The 14,924-nt window shown below is 48.8% G+C and overlaps 1 protein-coding gene across 29 annotated transcripts in view; it reads left to right on the forward strand.

Moving 5' to 3' along the window:
* Positions 1-14,924, forward strand: part of si:dkey-205h23.2 (CUGBP Elav-like family member 6) — a 149,529-nt gene that overhangs the window by 96,439 nt on the left and 38,166 nt on the right. For 22 of the 29 annotated variants that reach the window (XR_004576773.1, XR_002195663.3, XM_020040632.3 and 19 more), the window contains 2 exons: positions 3,601-3,649; positions 12,842-12,970. Coding sequence is in view for 27 of the 29 variants with exons in the window: in XM_020040632.3 (XP_019896191.1) it covers positions 3,601-3,649; positions 12,842-12,970 (178 nt within the window). In the remaining 2 variants the exon portion in view is untranslated. The remainder of the gene's footprint in view (positions 1-3,600; positions 3,650-12,841; positions 12,971-14,924) is intronic. The other 7 variants (XM_013138613.4, XM_029125184.2, XM_029125195.2 and 4 more) reach the window with 2 other exon arrangements.

The raw sequence follows: 14,924 nt of genomic DNA on the forward strand, positions 1-14,924 counted from the left end.
GTGTTGAACCGAATTGGACGTAAACATGTACGTTGATTTTGGTCATTCGTGAAATTCTGCACGTCTTTGAATTACGGTGCTGCTTTTTCGTGTTGAGGCGCGATTGGGGATGGTGAGTCTGGAGATAGGGTGGGGCGTTGTTCTGGAAACCTTTTAAAATAGGCCATAGAAGTGGGCCATGTTAGGGGAGGTGTGCTGGGGGCATTTCAGGTGTCTTTTTTCCTTTGTAACCTCTCCAGGCAGGCGCAGAGAACTGCAGGGTAGCCTAGTGCTGCGCCAGGTTGATGGTTCCAATGTGAGAATCCCTGTTGTTCCGTCTCTGAACGAGAGAGTTAACCCTAACTGCTCCCAGGTCCTTCCTGTAAACACAAAAGCCTTCTTAGAATACATACCTGGTAAAATAATGACAAAAACAGCCCCGCAAAGAAAGTGGTGGTAAATTGACTGGATAATAGCCAAGTCCACTAGACTGCTGCCAGCCTGCTGCCCTGCTGCCTGGTTGCCTAGCAACCCCTAGTGTACACCTCTGTGAGACCGTCTAATGACTGCTGTTGCTACTGAAGCTCAGAGGCTGCTAATGGTTCCAGGCTGCAGAGCTCCAGAGCCTCATGACCAATCACTGCAGTTTAGGGCCAGGAGAATGATCTCTGGGCAGGGATCCCAAGACCTCATCCCACCTTAATTCTCTAACACCATCCTGTAACTCTTTCTAACACCACCACTCCATCCTTTAAGTCGCCTTAACACCAACACTCCATCCTCTAAGTCGCCTTACGACCACCACTCCATCCTCTAAGTCGCCTTAACACCAACATTCGATCCTCTTAGTCGCCTTAACACCAACACTCCATCCTCTAAATCTCCTTATGACCACCCCTCCTTCCTCAAAGTCTCCTTAACCCCAACATTCCATCCTCTAACTTTACTTAACACCACTCCGTCATCTTACTCTCCTTAACACCAAAACTCTAGTCTTTTAGTAATGTTGAGGTTATCTAGCCTCCACAAGTACCGCTCATCTCTTACCCTCTTGTTCATCACTTCAAATGGAGACAGATGGACCTTCCCCCACCTGATCGCCACAGCCCTCAGTCTTCAACCCTCTGGCTGTATCCACATGTTGTCATCGATGTTCATATGCATACACAGCCTAATTCTGTCAGGATGCCCTCCAACAGGGCTTCTCAAAGGGGGGGTCTGCGGAGATACATGCAATGGGTCCACAGCCCAAAAAAACAATATTGTATTTAAAAATATATATATTCATAGTAATGATACAAATGTAAATAAATAAAAAATCATGTTTATACATTTTTACAATTTTCTTTTTTAAATTAGTAAAATGTATTTGTATATATTATATACTCCATAATAATATTGTCTAATATAAGTGGAGCTAGTAGACACAGTGAAGAGTTGTCATATCACTCCCATGTTGTATTAAATACAACCAACAATGATGATTTCGCTTGAATGGTAAAATAAAAATCCCTTTGAAAGGCGTTGCTTGTTCCTCCTGTTGGCTGCGCATGCACGTTTGTCTGCTCCGAAAATAATTAGTGTACTGTTGCACCCAGATTTTGATGAATGGAAAGAGACATCTGTTACATAAAAACTAAAAGTGTAATGATATGTGGTGATTGTCATTATGCTCAGTACATGTGTAGCCTGAATATATATATATATGTATTCATGTGCTTGCCTTTGTCTTGGCCACTTGGCAGTCGTCAAACCACAACACAGTTTTGGAGGCTATCCTGCTTGTTGTCAAGTCAATTTGCAAATGTTTACTCAGCTGACATGCAGAGATGTTAAATAATGCTTTCCTTGGCATTTTGTTTTTGCGCTCACGTTTTACCTCGACGGCGTTCCCGTTCTCTTCCTTTTACCCGAAATATTTTGGACCGCAGCGGCTTCATTTCACCTCAGGGTGTTCCAGCTGTTTGAGGTAGATCTGTGATTTGGCTGAACTCGGGACCTGTAAGTCTTTGCCTGTCAGCTGTAATTAGGGCACGGCGTCACAGGGTGTGCATTCTGGTATGTGTGCGCGCGTGGTCCTAGTGGTGTCACGTCAGATGCACACATCCCCCTCGTCTCTGGGTTATATTTGGCTCAGGAGGCTGGGCCCGTGTCAACTTCGGTCAAGTGTTCCACGTCCCTGAGCCTTTGGCCCGTATTGGAGCTGACTGACAGGGTGGGCAGTCCTGCCCGGTTTTGCTCAGGGACACGCCCATATCGACCCTGTCCTAATGCCCCGTGTCGGGGAGACATGCCCACTGCCTACTGCTGGCTCCAGGAGACATGACCAATATGCCATGCATGGACGGCTGCCTTCACGGAGCACAGAGCCTCTCCACAGAACCCTTTTCCTCCCACACATCTCAACCAGAGGGAATAGGGAGACTGTTGGCCATGTTTTGTGCAGTCATGGGCTTCGGTGTTAGATTCTGTCCAAGTTTGAAATCCATGAACAAAATAAATGCAACCGGAAGTCAGGGGAGAGCCATCTTTTATTCAGCAGGAGTCTATGATGTTGACCTTCCATTTCTCTCTCATTTTCTCTTTCCAATGATTGCAGAGTTAAAACAGTCCTTTATACCAGGACACATAGGAGGTGGCCAGTGGTCATAACCAACCATTACACATTCCAATACCCTCCAATAAGAGGTTTATCCTACAACAGACCCTTATATGGTATGTTCCAACCTATGGTCAATGGACCTATCCATATAGCCTATATCACATGGGCAACTCCTAGCAGGAGGTATGGACAGGATGTGTGGGGCACATCACTAACAGGCATCACTCCCCATCTATCATAGTCAGTATCGTAGTCATCTATCGTGTGTTGTGTTAAGTTTCTCATGCCCATTTCCTAACAAAAGTCTTTTTTTTTTTTGGTTTTGCATTTCATTCCCCTGAGAGAGAGGGAGAGAGCAAGTGTGCGTGTGAGAGAGAGGGTGTGTGTGTGTGCGTGAGAGTAAAAGAAGGAGAGAACTGTGTTCAGGGGGCCGAAGGTAGCCAAGGGAGTTTTTATTCACTGCAGGCGTTTTTTAAAACCACTTTAATGTTGGGCTTGGCAATGCTAAGCTTTCTCCTCTCTGAAATGTATCTTCAGAGGTTGTTTATTGATTTGCACTCGTAACCTTTTTTCAGTACTCTGTGTGTTTCTTGGGCGTGTTTTCGTGTGTGGCTTTCAACAATCAGTGTGGCTGTAAGAGACCCAGGGATTGTGAGGCGGGCAGGGAAACTCTGGGCAGCCTGAGGAGACCTCTCCCTGCAGAGTTGCTTATGGGTGATGTAACAGCATTCATCTCTTTATACCATCTGACACCCAGTGGGACATCATTGAAAAGTGCTAATTCTGCTGAACTGTGAGGGGGAACCAGGCATCTCCGGAGGCCGAGGCCCTGGATGAATTACACCCGCTGGCATATTACTCCCAGCTCACACGTTGTCTGTTTCTTCATTACAAGAGCAGAACAGTTGTTGTTTGTTTCCTTAATCTGACTCTCAGGACAGGAAGTACAATGCCACTCTGTCCCCGTGACTCCACTTGGGGTTGGTAGTTAACCCCCGTGTATTCTCTTTTCTCTGCAGATGAACCGGCCAATCCAGGTGAAGCCAGCCGACAGTGAAGGACGAGGAGGTACTGGTCGTCCCTTCGCTTGTTCCACCCCACTCCTCCACCCCTCCACCCTCCATGCCTCCATCATCCACTTCCCTACCCTCCACCACTCAACACTTCCAGCTGTCCGCTCCTCCACTTCACTCCTCCACTCCCCTACCCACAACTCCTCCACTCCCCTACCCACAACTCCTCCATTCCCCACTCCTCCACTCCCCTACCCACAACTCCTCCTTTCCCCCACCCACAACTCTTCCATTCCCCACTCCTCCACTCCCCTACCCACAACTCCTCCTTTCCCCTACCCACAACTCTTCCATTCCCCACTCCTCCACTCCCCTACCCACAACTCCTCCATTCCCCTAACCTGTCACCCCTTAACCCCTCCAGTCCTCTCCACCACTCTTCTGCTTTGGGGGGGGGGGGGGGCTGTGTTAGGTTCTCTGTCATTATGTGAGGTTCAAAGACAAGTAAGGAGCAGGAGGAAGTGTGTGTGCACCTGTCCAGCGACCGATGGCTCAGCCTGGGTACAGATGAGAGCCCTCCATGTACCTTCATATCCCTCACACACACACGCACGCACACACACACAGACACACTTCAAAGCTACTGTAATGATTTCATCAGTCTAACAGTCAGGACAGTCAAACCCATCAACTTTGTACTGCGTGGTAAATCGTACAGCTTTGATTAAATTTAATTAAATAAGTAATTTTCACCCTTTTTTATCCTCTGCCAATTTCATTAAATCCTGTTTGCGCTTAAGGCCTCGCCTCATCGCATCAACTCCCAGCAGGCTCGGGAGAGTTGAAGATTGAGACGTGTTCCCATCACACAGCACGCTCAACCACAAAGAACTCGCAAGTTCTTGGAGGAGAATGAATTCACTGGGCAACAACCACCTTGCAGCTTGTATGTTGCCCAATCTACCAGAGGTCCGTAGAGCTCAGTGAGGCAAGGCAACCATGTCTGACACCGAACCTGGATTGGGCAGCGTCAATTTGCACCTCCCCATCCACAGCCCCTGGGTTTATTTGTTATTGTCATGGAGTAAAGAGAATAATTAGTAGTCAGAAATGTTTACAAGTGATCAGTAACTTAGTCTCCAGTCTTAGAATCAGTTGAGACTGGATAAACCCTGGGGGATCCTCCAGGAATTGCTTTTCATATTTTTACCTTTGTTTACTTGAGGGGCTCTAATGGTCTAATGTAACAACTGATATAAACTCCAATAAGCAGCACCTACACTCTGATAAGCTGCTGTCTCTGCACTATGTTATTAAAAAAAAGTTACCTCTACAATCCCCCAAAGGTTTCCAGGTTTAACCTTTACACAGGGGTTCCTTTAGAGGTTTTCCTCAGGGAACCCATATGACCTTTGCTGGTGTAACAATTTCTTCAACCGCAAGAGTTTATTCCAGTTAGATTTTTTGCTCTAGGAGTGTGGTGTTTCAACCTTTGACATTGATCTAACCATGGCATGTTTGAATGTTTTTGTTTTTTTTTACGCCAAGTTGAAGAGCCACTGGCCAGCCCAGCTCTAGTCAGAGTGATCCTGTAATTGACTATATCATTCCAGAGCCATTTGTGACTGACATTATCCGGGTTAATGCAGATTAAACCAGTTACAGATTTACATGTGGCAGAATTACATGTAATTGACCCAGCCAGTGTTTGCGTAGTGAAGGTCAGAAGCATTATGTAGCCTATCACAGCCTTGATTTAAACCACAGACAGCCAGGGTGAGATTAGACCCAGATTGAGCCTGTTTGGAGATTTACGTTGTTAAGATGGGAGCAAGGGTGGGAATCAGCCAGCCGATTTTCCTGTTCACTACCACATGCTCACTCCTCGCATTTAGATCTTATTTTTGTCACGGCGCCACTTTAATTAACGACCATCTAAAAACAGGCAAAGTCTGACGGACAAGGGCTGGATGGGAGCCAATTGGAATTTTCACTGAGATAAATTGGATCTGTGGCTTAAGAGAGGAAGGATGGATGGGCCCCGATATCAATTACTACTCTTTCTCTAGCTAGAGAGGAGGACAGAGAGTGAGAGGGGAAAAATACAGACAGAGTGAATGAAATGCAGAGGGCTCTCCGTCCCAGCCAGCCCAGCACTCCTCGGTAGCCCGTCTGTCACGGGAACTTTGTGTTGGGGACTAAAGCCAGGGTCTATAGGACTCGGTGTGGCGCTGAATGAAATGTGAGCACGGTGACAGGCCAGGCCCCAACAGAGATATTGAGCGTTTAATGGCAAAAGGAAGTCTCCAGACAGGGCGGGAAAGTAAAGCACAGCCTCGTCTGACAGTGGCATGAGATTTACTATCAAGTCCTCCCGCTTAAAGGAAAACATACAGCCCTGGATAGAAGGGGGATTTCTTTCTCTCTCTCTCTCTCTCTCTCTCTCTCTCTGTCTCTGTGAACATGCCGTGAGCTTCGTTCAGGGCAGACAGAGTGAGGCCTGCCCAGCCAGGTAGACGGTTTTCCGAGCACGGCTGTAGATTGCCTCACAGTCGGACCAGCAGCTGTAGCCACATTTATCACATACAAGACATCAGCAATTATCTGTCATGGGGAGTCGCCAAGGTGTCTTGATTACGTGCTTCTGCAGGCATTAGGGCCCATTAATGGTTTTAGAGACGCTCGCACAACCTCTTGCCTCCCCTTCCCTTTTCCGTGCCTCCCCCCTCCCCAAGAGAGCTGTCCTTTCTCCGGGGAAAGATATGTGTCTGGAGCGCTAGTAAAATTTTGGCGCAGGAAATGAATGTGGAACCAGACGGCCCATAATCCTGCAGCTCTATTGGCCCATTGTGGATAGGAGAACTAATTCTCTGGGCCGTCTATTAGAAAGACTATGATTTATTTCTGCTTTGGATTATCAAATAGAATAGGAGGGTTGCTGGAAGGAGGCTTTTGCTACTTTAATTCTATTGGCACGTCGCTGCTCTGAGTCAACCTGCTCCTCTCCCCCACTTCCCTTCTCTCGCACCCAAGTCCGTCGTTATCTGTTGTGCTTTAACACAGCCTTTCTTTAACCTTATCAAGTCATGATTGCAATTGGGAGATATGGAGAGACAATCGGAGCAGGGAACCTCTGCTCCTCAGCTATGTGGACAGCTCTTGAATAGAAAGTGTCTCATATCTCCACTTTAAACCCAAGCAATTTGCCTCAATCCAAGCGCGTCTCGGGAAGTGGATAGCTCGCTCTCATTCCTGACAGAAAGAGGGGAGAGATGGAGCGAGTGATAGAGAGAGGGGTACAGACGGGGGGCCCAGGGAGAGAAGGAGCGAGACAGAGAGAGGGGGTCGTCGGGATGAGGGAGGTAACGGAGGGTGATGAAGGTAGCTGAGGGTGATGAAGGTAGCTGAGTGAATCTCAGCACTAAATCATTTGGGAGGCGCCCCGTCCCTATCTCCTCTCTGCCCTGCTACCAATCTCTTCCCCCTGACCTTGTCTGCCTCTGTTTCTGCGAAGAAAAGATGAGGCCAGATTATCTATGATTGGAGACGGCCATTATCTAAACACAATCTGCAGGCTGCATGTCCCGCTCCTCCTGAAGTCCTCCGGCCACGCCAGCAGTGGGAGAGTGAGAGACCATGCTGATGAGGATGGAGAGGGTGGGTCAGTATCAAGCACCCTTATCTCTCCCTCTGTCTCACTCCTCCTATGTCTGGCTCTTCCTTTATTCATTCTGCAACGCCAGACAGAGTGCCTCTCACTCTCGGTACGCTTCTCCACCAGACAAGCACTTCCATCTGCGTTTCCCTTTTACAGCGCCATCCACTCTCTAGGCACTCTCTACAGTACATCCGTCCTGTTTAAGAGAAGCTAAAACCAGACCACTGGATGTCTTGAAGAAGCGTCAATGGGTTTCCTCTCTGACTCAGTCTCTGTCTACATGTGCCTTACAATTTCTCTCCTCTTCAACAAGTTCTATGCCTGATAAAACCCCAGCCAATGAGGCTCAACATCCTGCGTGTATCTACCTGATAATGTAGCATGGGAGTCCCTCCTGTCTTTGTGATTAGCCCGTTGCAGTTTGACTAGATCTTGTATCAAGGCTTGTAGTTCCTGTCTGGGCTGAGATCTGTCCCGCAGTGTCCTGAGGAAGCCACCTGTCCTTGGCTTGGCACCTCCTCGTCTAAGCCCTCGTCTCTGAAGAATGACCCAACATCTGGGAGGTGAGAGATTGACAGGACGTCAAGCTGTTGCCTGCTCTGCTGTCATGCCCTGCCCAGCAGGTAGGGAAGAGTAAGAGCTGATATGTGGCTCCTGCAGGAGGCTGTAGGGCCATTTGGGAGGCGCTGTCTGAAGGCACCCTCAACACCCACTGAGAGCCGTGCTCCACTTTACATGCAAAAGATCCTTCTCCTCCTCTGGTCACGAAACATGACCGACTCTGAAAAGTCAGAAAGAGTCTCGACAGGCGAGTGCGTCTGAGGCAGGATCACAGAGTAATAACTCAAGGTTGGCTGGGCATCAAATTAAATTGCTTCGTTACAGCGGCTGTATGATAGGGCCATGCCACCAGAGAACATACATCCAAATTGTGTTGGGGGGAAAAAATGAAGAAGTTTCAGTATTTGGACAGAAATTGGAACAGGCAATTTTGCCAAGTTTCTTCCGTTGTTCTGTGCTGGTTTTTGAAAGTCACACCGGAAGGTTTAGAGCCGTCCTCGTGCTGCTGAGTAAATGAAAGTGACAGATCTTGCAGAATGAGTAATGCATTTACAAACAGGAGGCCTGGATCCTCTCATCCTGCCTGATACAGTGACAATTTGAATATTCCTCCCCTTCTGATGATTCTATTTACTGCCTCACTGTGTGGAATAATCTTCTGGCATACATCTGATTACAAGTATCAGGAAAGAGACTGTGTGCAAAAACAGGGCCCGTCAGAAATGCTGTGTCTTCATACCGCGCTGTGGGACTAAGCCTGATACTGGGACTAGGGCTGGAAGTAGGGCTGGGGGGACAATATAATTATCTGTGCTATCGTGCTAGGGGCGTTGTATAGGGCGACGACTGGGATATATAGTGCATATAGGACTGGGCATAGGTCTGGGCTATAGCGCTGGGGGGCCGTATAGGGCTGAGATATGAGCGGGGCTTGATCCCGCTAACACAGAGCCTCCCAGGAAGTAGCCACGTGCCAGCGTCAGGTCTTATAATGAGCCCATCAGCAACAATCCCTCTGATGTGTTGCCTGAAACATTACTGTGCGTTTGAAATGCACCCAGAGGCCTAGCAGGAATCTTTTATCGTTGGATGCAGCTGTCCATGCTTTCAGAGCACAGGACTCTCACACACACTCACAAAAACACACACTCACACACACATGCACACACACATGCACACGCAGCGACAGGCTTCCTGTGGTATGGTAATGTGTGGTCATTAAAAAAACATGCCTACCACTGACGCTGTAGTCTAGCATGAGACTAATTGTTTCTAGGGTGACATTTATTTGCAAACAAAAGGGGAAAAAAAACTTTTGCTAAGTAGGTTTCTCAACAACTCATCCCTGAACACATGAGTGAGTGAATAGGGAGCGAGAGAGAGAGAGAAAGAAAGAGAGAGAGAGGGGGAGAGAGAGATGGAGAGAGAAAGCCCTAGCCATGCTACAGCCTACAAGAAAAGTAGCACTTTATTCCAGAGAGAGAAGCATCAATCTTGACAGCATATGGCGTCTGTGCAAAATCCATTAATTTTTAATACACCGGGCACTGAAATGAAAAGGCTTCCTGAGACAAGCAATTGTCAGATGTCAGTTGTGTTTTGATAACTATTTTGATCTTCTCTTTTATTTGCATTCATAAAACGGGGCTGTCCGCATGCCATCTCCGTTTGGACATGGCTTGAGACTGACACAGCCCTATTTTCCACACAATTACTCCTACCTTCAGTCAAGAAATGAACAGCTACACAGTGAAGAATGGAAGGTTTTGCAGGGGAACTTACTGTGCGGGTGTCTGTGCTCTTGGTTGAGCACAAACCTGGCAATCAATCTATCTCCTTCTGTCTGTTTCTCTTTCGAACAATCATCTTAAATGTATGGCAATGAGGAGGGGGACTCGGTCGATTCCACGGGTCGCTGCTGAATGAAGCCTCATCTGCTCCACAGGTCATCTGTAATAGCAGAACACCGATTGTAACAGGGCTTAGTCATAGACCAGGATGAGAGTGGCTGGGATCTCTCTGTGAGAGATAGACCTGTAGGCAAGGGGTCAGATACACAGACAAAGTAGACACGCCTTTCCAATAAGACAAATCCAAGTGTTCTGCGATGGCATTAACCCTTTCCTGCATGTTAATGTGTGATCGTACTTGTCTCGGACGCTCATAGATTTTCTCCCCCACCACGCACTTCAATGAAAGAGCTCTCTGTCAATTCCTGGAGGCTAGACATCTATTTATGCAGAGTACGGAGTATCGCTGCTTATTTATTCATAATCATAAATGCACTTTAAAAGCCTCCGAGTGGCCATACGAGTAGTGAAACCTTGCAGGTCCAATACACCGCTGCTTTGGAGACAGGTGCAAAGTGAACTAATTAATAGCGATCCATACTCCGGCCACGGCATGCGGTGTGGTTGGCCGGGCGGGGGGAGAAGAGTGCTTGGGTCAGGCAATGAATATATCGGCTCCAAATTTAATCTTCTCACTACGGCCGTTCCTACCTCCCAGAGGAGGGCTCAGAAGAACCCTCATACGCTTTCGCTGGGTGTCCTTTATTTCTTCAGTTTGCCAGCACACATTTAAAAAGTTCATTACCTCGCTCCTAGCTAGTTAATTAGCCTTGTAAAGCCTCCATTAGGCCTCCCCAGGCCCCATTTGAAGATTAGTCTTTGTCCCAAAACATTAAGACGCCACAGGAGGACTGTAAAAGTGTACTTCTACCATTAAGGCCTGATTGTGACACCCCAATGAAACATCATTGATGTCATTGTTTCATGACACGAAGAGAGAAAGACAATCCTAATGGAGTCAGGTGTTTTCTGTTGCCAGTCCAGTCTCAGCTCTTGTCTCATCTCTGGAGTCCTGACTCAATCAAGACAAACACCTGTCTTGGACTGTCCTGGGAGCTGAAAGCTGTGATCGCAACCCAGCTGAGACCTCTTCCTGCCAATTCCCTTTACCGTACATTGTAGACCCTCTGTTATCCTCTGGGTTTTCTCTGGGCTGTCTTCTCAAGTATCTAAGAGCAAAGGGAAGATGCTGCTGGGTGATGCTGAGTGATGCTGTCAAATCTGAAGCATGACTAATGTAGCTGAATGTGTCAAGACAGGAGGATTTGTAAGGCATGACTACTGTAGCTGAATGTGTCCAGCTGGGAGGATGTGTAAGGCGTGACTACTGTAGATGAATGTGTCCAGCTGGGAGGTTGTGTAAGGCGTGACTACTGTAGATGAATGTGTCCAGCTGGGAGGATGTGTAAGGCGTGACTACTGGAGATGAATGTGTACAGGCGGGGGGATGTGTAAGGCATGACTACTGTAGATGAATGTGTTTTGGTGGGAGGATGTGTAAGGCGTGACTACTGTAGATGAATGTGTCCAGACGGGAGGATGTGTAAGGCGTGACTACTGGAGATGAATGTGTCCAGACGGGAGGATGTGTAAGGTGTGACTAATGTAGATGAATGTGTTCAGACTGGAGGATGTGTATGGCGTGACTACTGTAGATGAATGTGTTCAGGTGGGAGGATGTGTAAGGCGTGACTACTGGAGGTGAATGTGTCCAGACGGGAGGATGTGTAAGGTGTGACTAATGTAGATGAATGTGTTCAGACGGGAGGATGTGTAAGGCGTGACTACTGTAGATGAATGTGTTCAGACGGGAGGATGTGTAAGGCGTGACTAATGTAGATGAATGTTTTCAGACGGGAGGATGTGTAAGGCTACTACTACTCTCTGACTACTGTAGATTAATGTGTCATGACGTTAGGATGTGTGAGGCATGACTACTGTAGGTAAATGAGGCTAGGTCCGTGTGAGGCTCTTCCCCATTTGAGGCTGGTTCCGTTTGAGGCTAGGCTCTGCGTAACGCTGGGTCCGTATGAGACATAACTAGATAGCCATGCAGGTGTGAGATGGGGTGTGAGAGGCATGACTAGGAGGAAGACTTCCACTTTAAGATGAAGCTCTGACACCTCCTGCCATGGTAAAGTGCCACGCTGTCAGCCTGGCAGCCTGGGCATACTGATTTGTGGTGCTCATTTGTGTGTGGAAGCGGTGAGCAGCCAGGCCACGTGTCTCATTTGAACTTTACAGGAATGTAACAGGATCTGATATTCCCTGTGAAAAGGAAGAGGGAAGGGAGCCCTACCTTTATTTTTAGAACAGCTGTGTCTAATGGGCCCTGGCAGGTACAGGAGGTGTCACATCTGTCCCACCCAGGTGACGCTCTTCCCCCACTCCTCTTCCCTGCCGATGCCGTCAAATGACTGGCGCTGAAGATCAACAGTGTCATTTCCAATAAACTCCTCTTCCTCTCCCTGTCAGTTTCCATCAGTTCTGGGGATGGGTTCGTGCTACTAGCCATTTCATTCCACAACACAGTCGACGAGAAAATGCATAATGTAGAAGAAGGTAAAGAAGATGAATGTTCTGTCTAACGCCAGGGCACCGAGGAGATTAATTAGAAACATCCCCCCCCATCTGACTGGCCAGATCTGGACGTATAGAAGCCATGCATCGTAGTCGCAGCGCCCCCATCTGGCCAGCAGGGCTAGGAATATCCCAGTGGGTGAGGGAGACGGGGTGTAGGTCAAGCCATGTCAGTGGAGTTCACACAACCCTATATATGGTCAAGTAGAACACCAGATATCCAAGCACAGTGTTCTGCAGCTTGTATCATCATGTCTTACTGACGCTTGACAGCCGCGGCGCTCCAAACAACACCTGTATCAAACATTAGCAGACACTGCAGGCATGCAGCCCCATCTACTAGAATAGCTCATTGGAGACAGGAATATGTCTTCCTCCCAGGGAAACCACACAGCACAACATCAACATCAACAACAACAACAACAACAACAGAACACACCGGTCTGCCTGATGATAAAAGGGTTCTGAGTTTCCTACCGCACTGATGGTGACAGACTCAGCAGAACGGTGCCATCAGCTGTAGCATTTGTTTGTGTTCTCTCTCCCTCTTTCTTTCCCTCCTCTCCTCTTCTCCTCCTCTCCGTCGGTTTCCCTCCAGAAGACAGGAAGCTGTTTGTGGGGATGCTTGGGAAGCAGCAGAGCGAGGAGGACGTTCGGCGGCTGTTTGAGACCTTCGGCCAGATCGAGGAGTGCACCGTCCTGAGAGGGCCTGATGGGGCCAGTAAGGGTCAGCGCCTGCCCACAAACACCTCACCACACCTCCCTCCTTCTACACACACCTCACCACACGTCCCTCCTTCTACACACACCTCACCACACCTCCCTCCTTCTACACACACCTCACCACACCTCCCTCCTTCTACACACACCTCACCACACCTCCCTCCTTCTACACACACCTCACCACACCTCCCTCCTTCTACACACACCTCACCACACCTCCCTCCTTCTACACACACCTCACCACATCTCCCTCCCTCTACACACACCTCACCACACCTCCCTCCTTCTACACACACCTCACCACACGTCCCTCCTTCTACACACACCTCACCACATCTCCCTCCTTCTACACACACCTCACCACACCTCCCTCCTTCTACACACACCTCACCACACCTCCCTCCTTCTACACACACCTCACCACACCTCCCTCCTTCTACACACACCTCACCACATCTCCCTTCCTCTACACACACCTCACCACACCTCCCTCCTTCTACACACACCTCACCACACCTCCCTCCTTCTACACACACCTCACCACACCTCCCTCCTTCTACACACACCTCACCACACCTCCCTCCTTCTACACACACCTCACCACATCTCCCTCCTTCTACACACACCTCACCACACCTCCCTCCCTCTACACACACCTCACCACACCTCCCTCCTTCTACACACACCTCACCACACCTCCCTCCTTCTACACACACCTCACCACATCTCCCTCCCTCTACACACACACCTCACCACATCTCCCTCCCTCTACACACACCTCACCACACCTCCCTCCTTCTACAAACACCTCACCACATCTCCCTCCTTCTACACACACCTCACCACACCTCCCTCCTTCTACACACACCTCAACACATCTCCCTCTACACACACCTCACCACATCTCCCACCTTCTACACACACCTCACCACATCTTCCTCTACACACACACCACACCTCCCTCCCTCTACACACACCTCAACACATCTCCCTCTACACACACCTCACCACACCTCCCTCCCTCTACACACACTTCAACACATCTCCCTCTACACACACCTCAACACATCTCCCTCTACACACACCTCACCACATCTCCCACCTTCTACACACACCTCAACACATCTCCCTCTACACACATCACCACATCTCCCACCTTCTACACACACCTCAACACATCTCCCTCTACACACACCTCACCACACCTCCCTCCCTCTACACACACCTCAACACATCTCCCACCTTCTACACACACCTCACCACATCTCCCACCTTCTACACACACCTCACCATATCTCCCTCTACACACACCTCACCATATCTCCCTCTACACCCACACCTCACCACATCTCCCTCCCTCTACACACACCTCAACACATCTCCCTCTACACACACCTCACCACACCTCCCTCCCTCTACACACACCTCAACACATCTCCCTCTACACACACCTCAACACATCTCCCTCTACACAAACCTCACCACACCTCCCTCCCTCTACACACACCTCAACACATCTCCCTCTACACACACCTCACCACACCTCCCTCCCTCTACACACACCTCACCACATCTCCCACCTTCTACACACACCTCACCATATCTCCCTCTACACACACCTCACCACATCTCCCACCTTCTACACACACCTCACCACATCTTCCTCTACACACACACCTCACCACATCTCCCTCTACACACACCTCACCACATCTTCCTCTACACACACACCTCACCACATCTCCCTCTACACACACCTCAACACATCTCCCTCTACACACACCTCACCACACCTCCCTCCCTCTACACACACCTCAACACATCTCCCTCTACACACACCTCAACACATCTCCCTCTACACACACCTCACCACACCTCCCTCCCTCTACACACACCTCAACACATCTCCCTCTACACACACCTCACCACATCTCCCACCTTCTACACACACCTCAACA

Source organism: Esox lucius, chromosome 2 (genome assembly GCF_011004845.1).
Source record: "Esox lucius isolate fEsoLuc1 chromosome 2, fEsoLuc1.pri, whole genome shotgun sequence".
In the NCBI taxonomy this organism is placed as follows: Eukaryota; Metazoa; Chordata; class Actinopteri; order Esociformes; family Esocidae; genus Esox; species Esox lucius.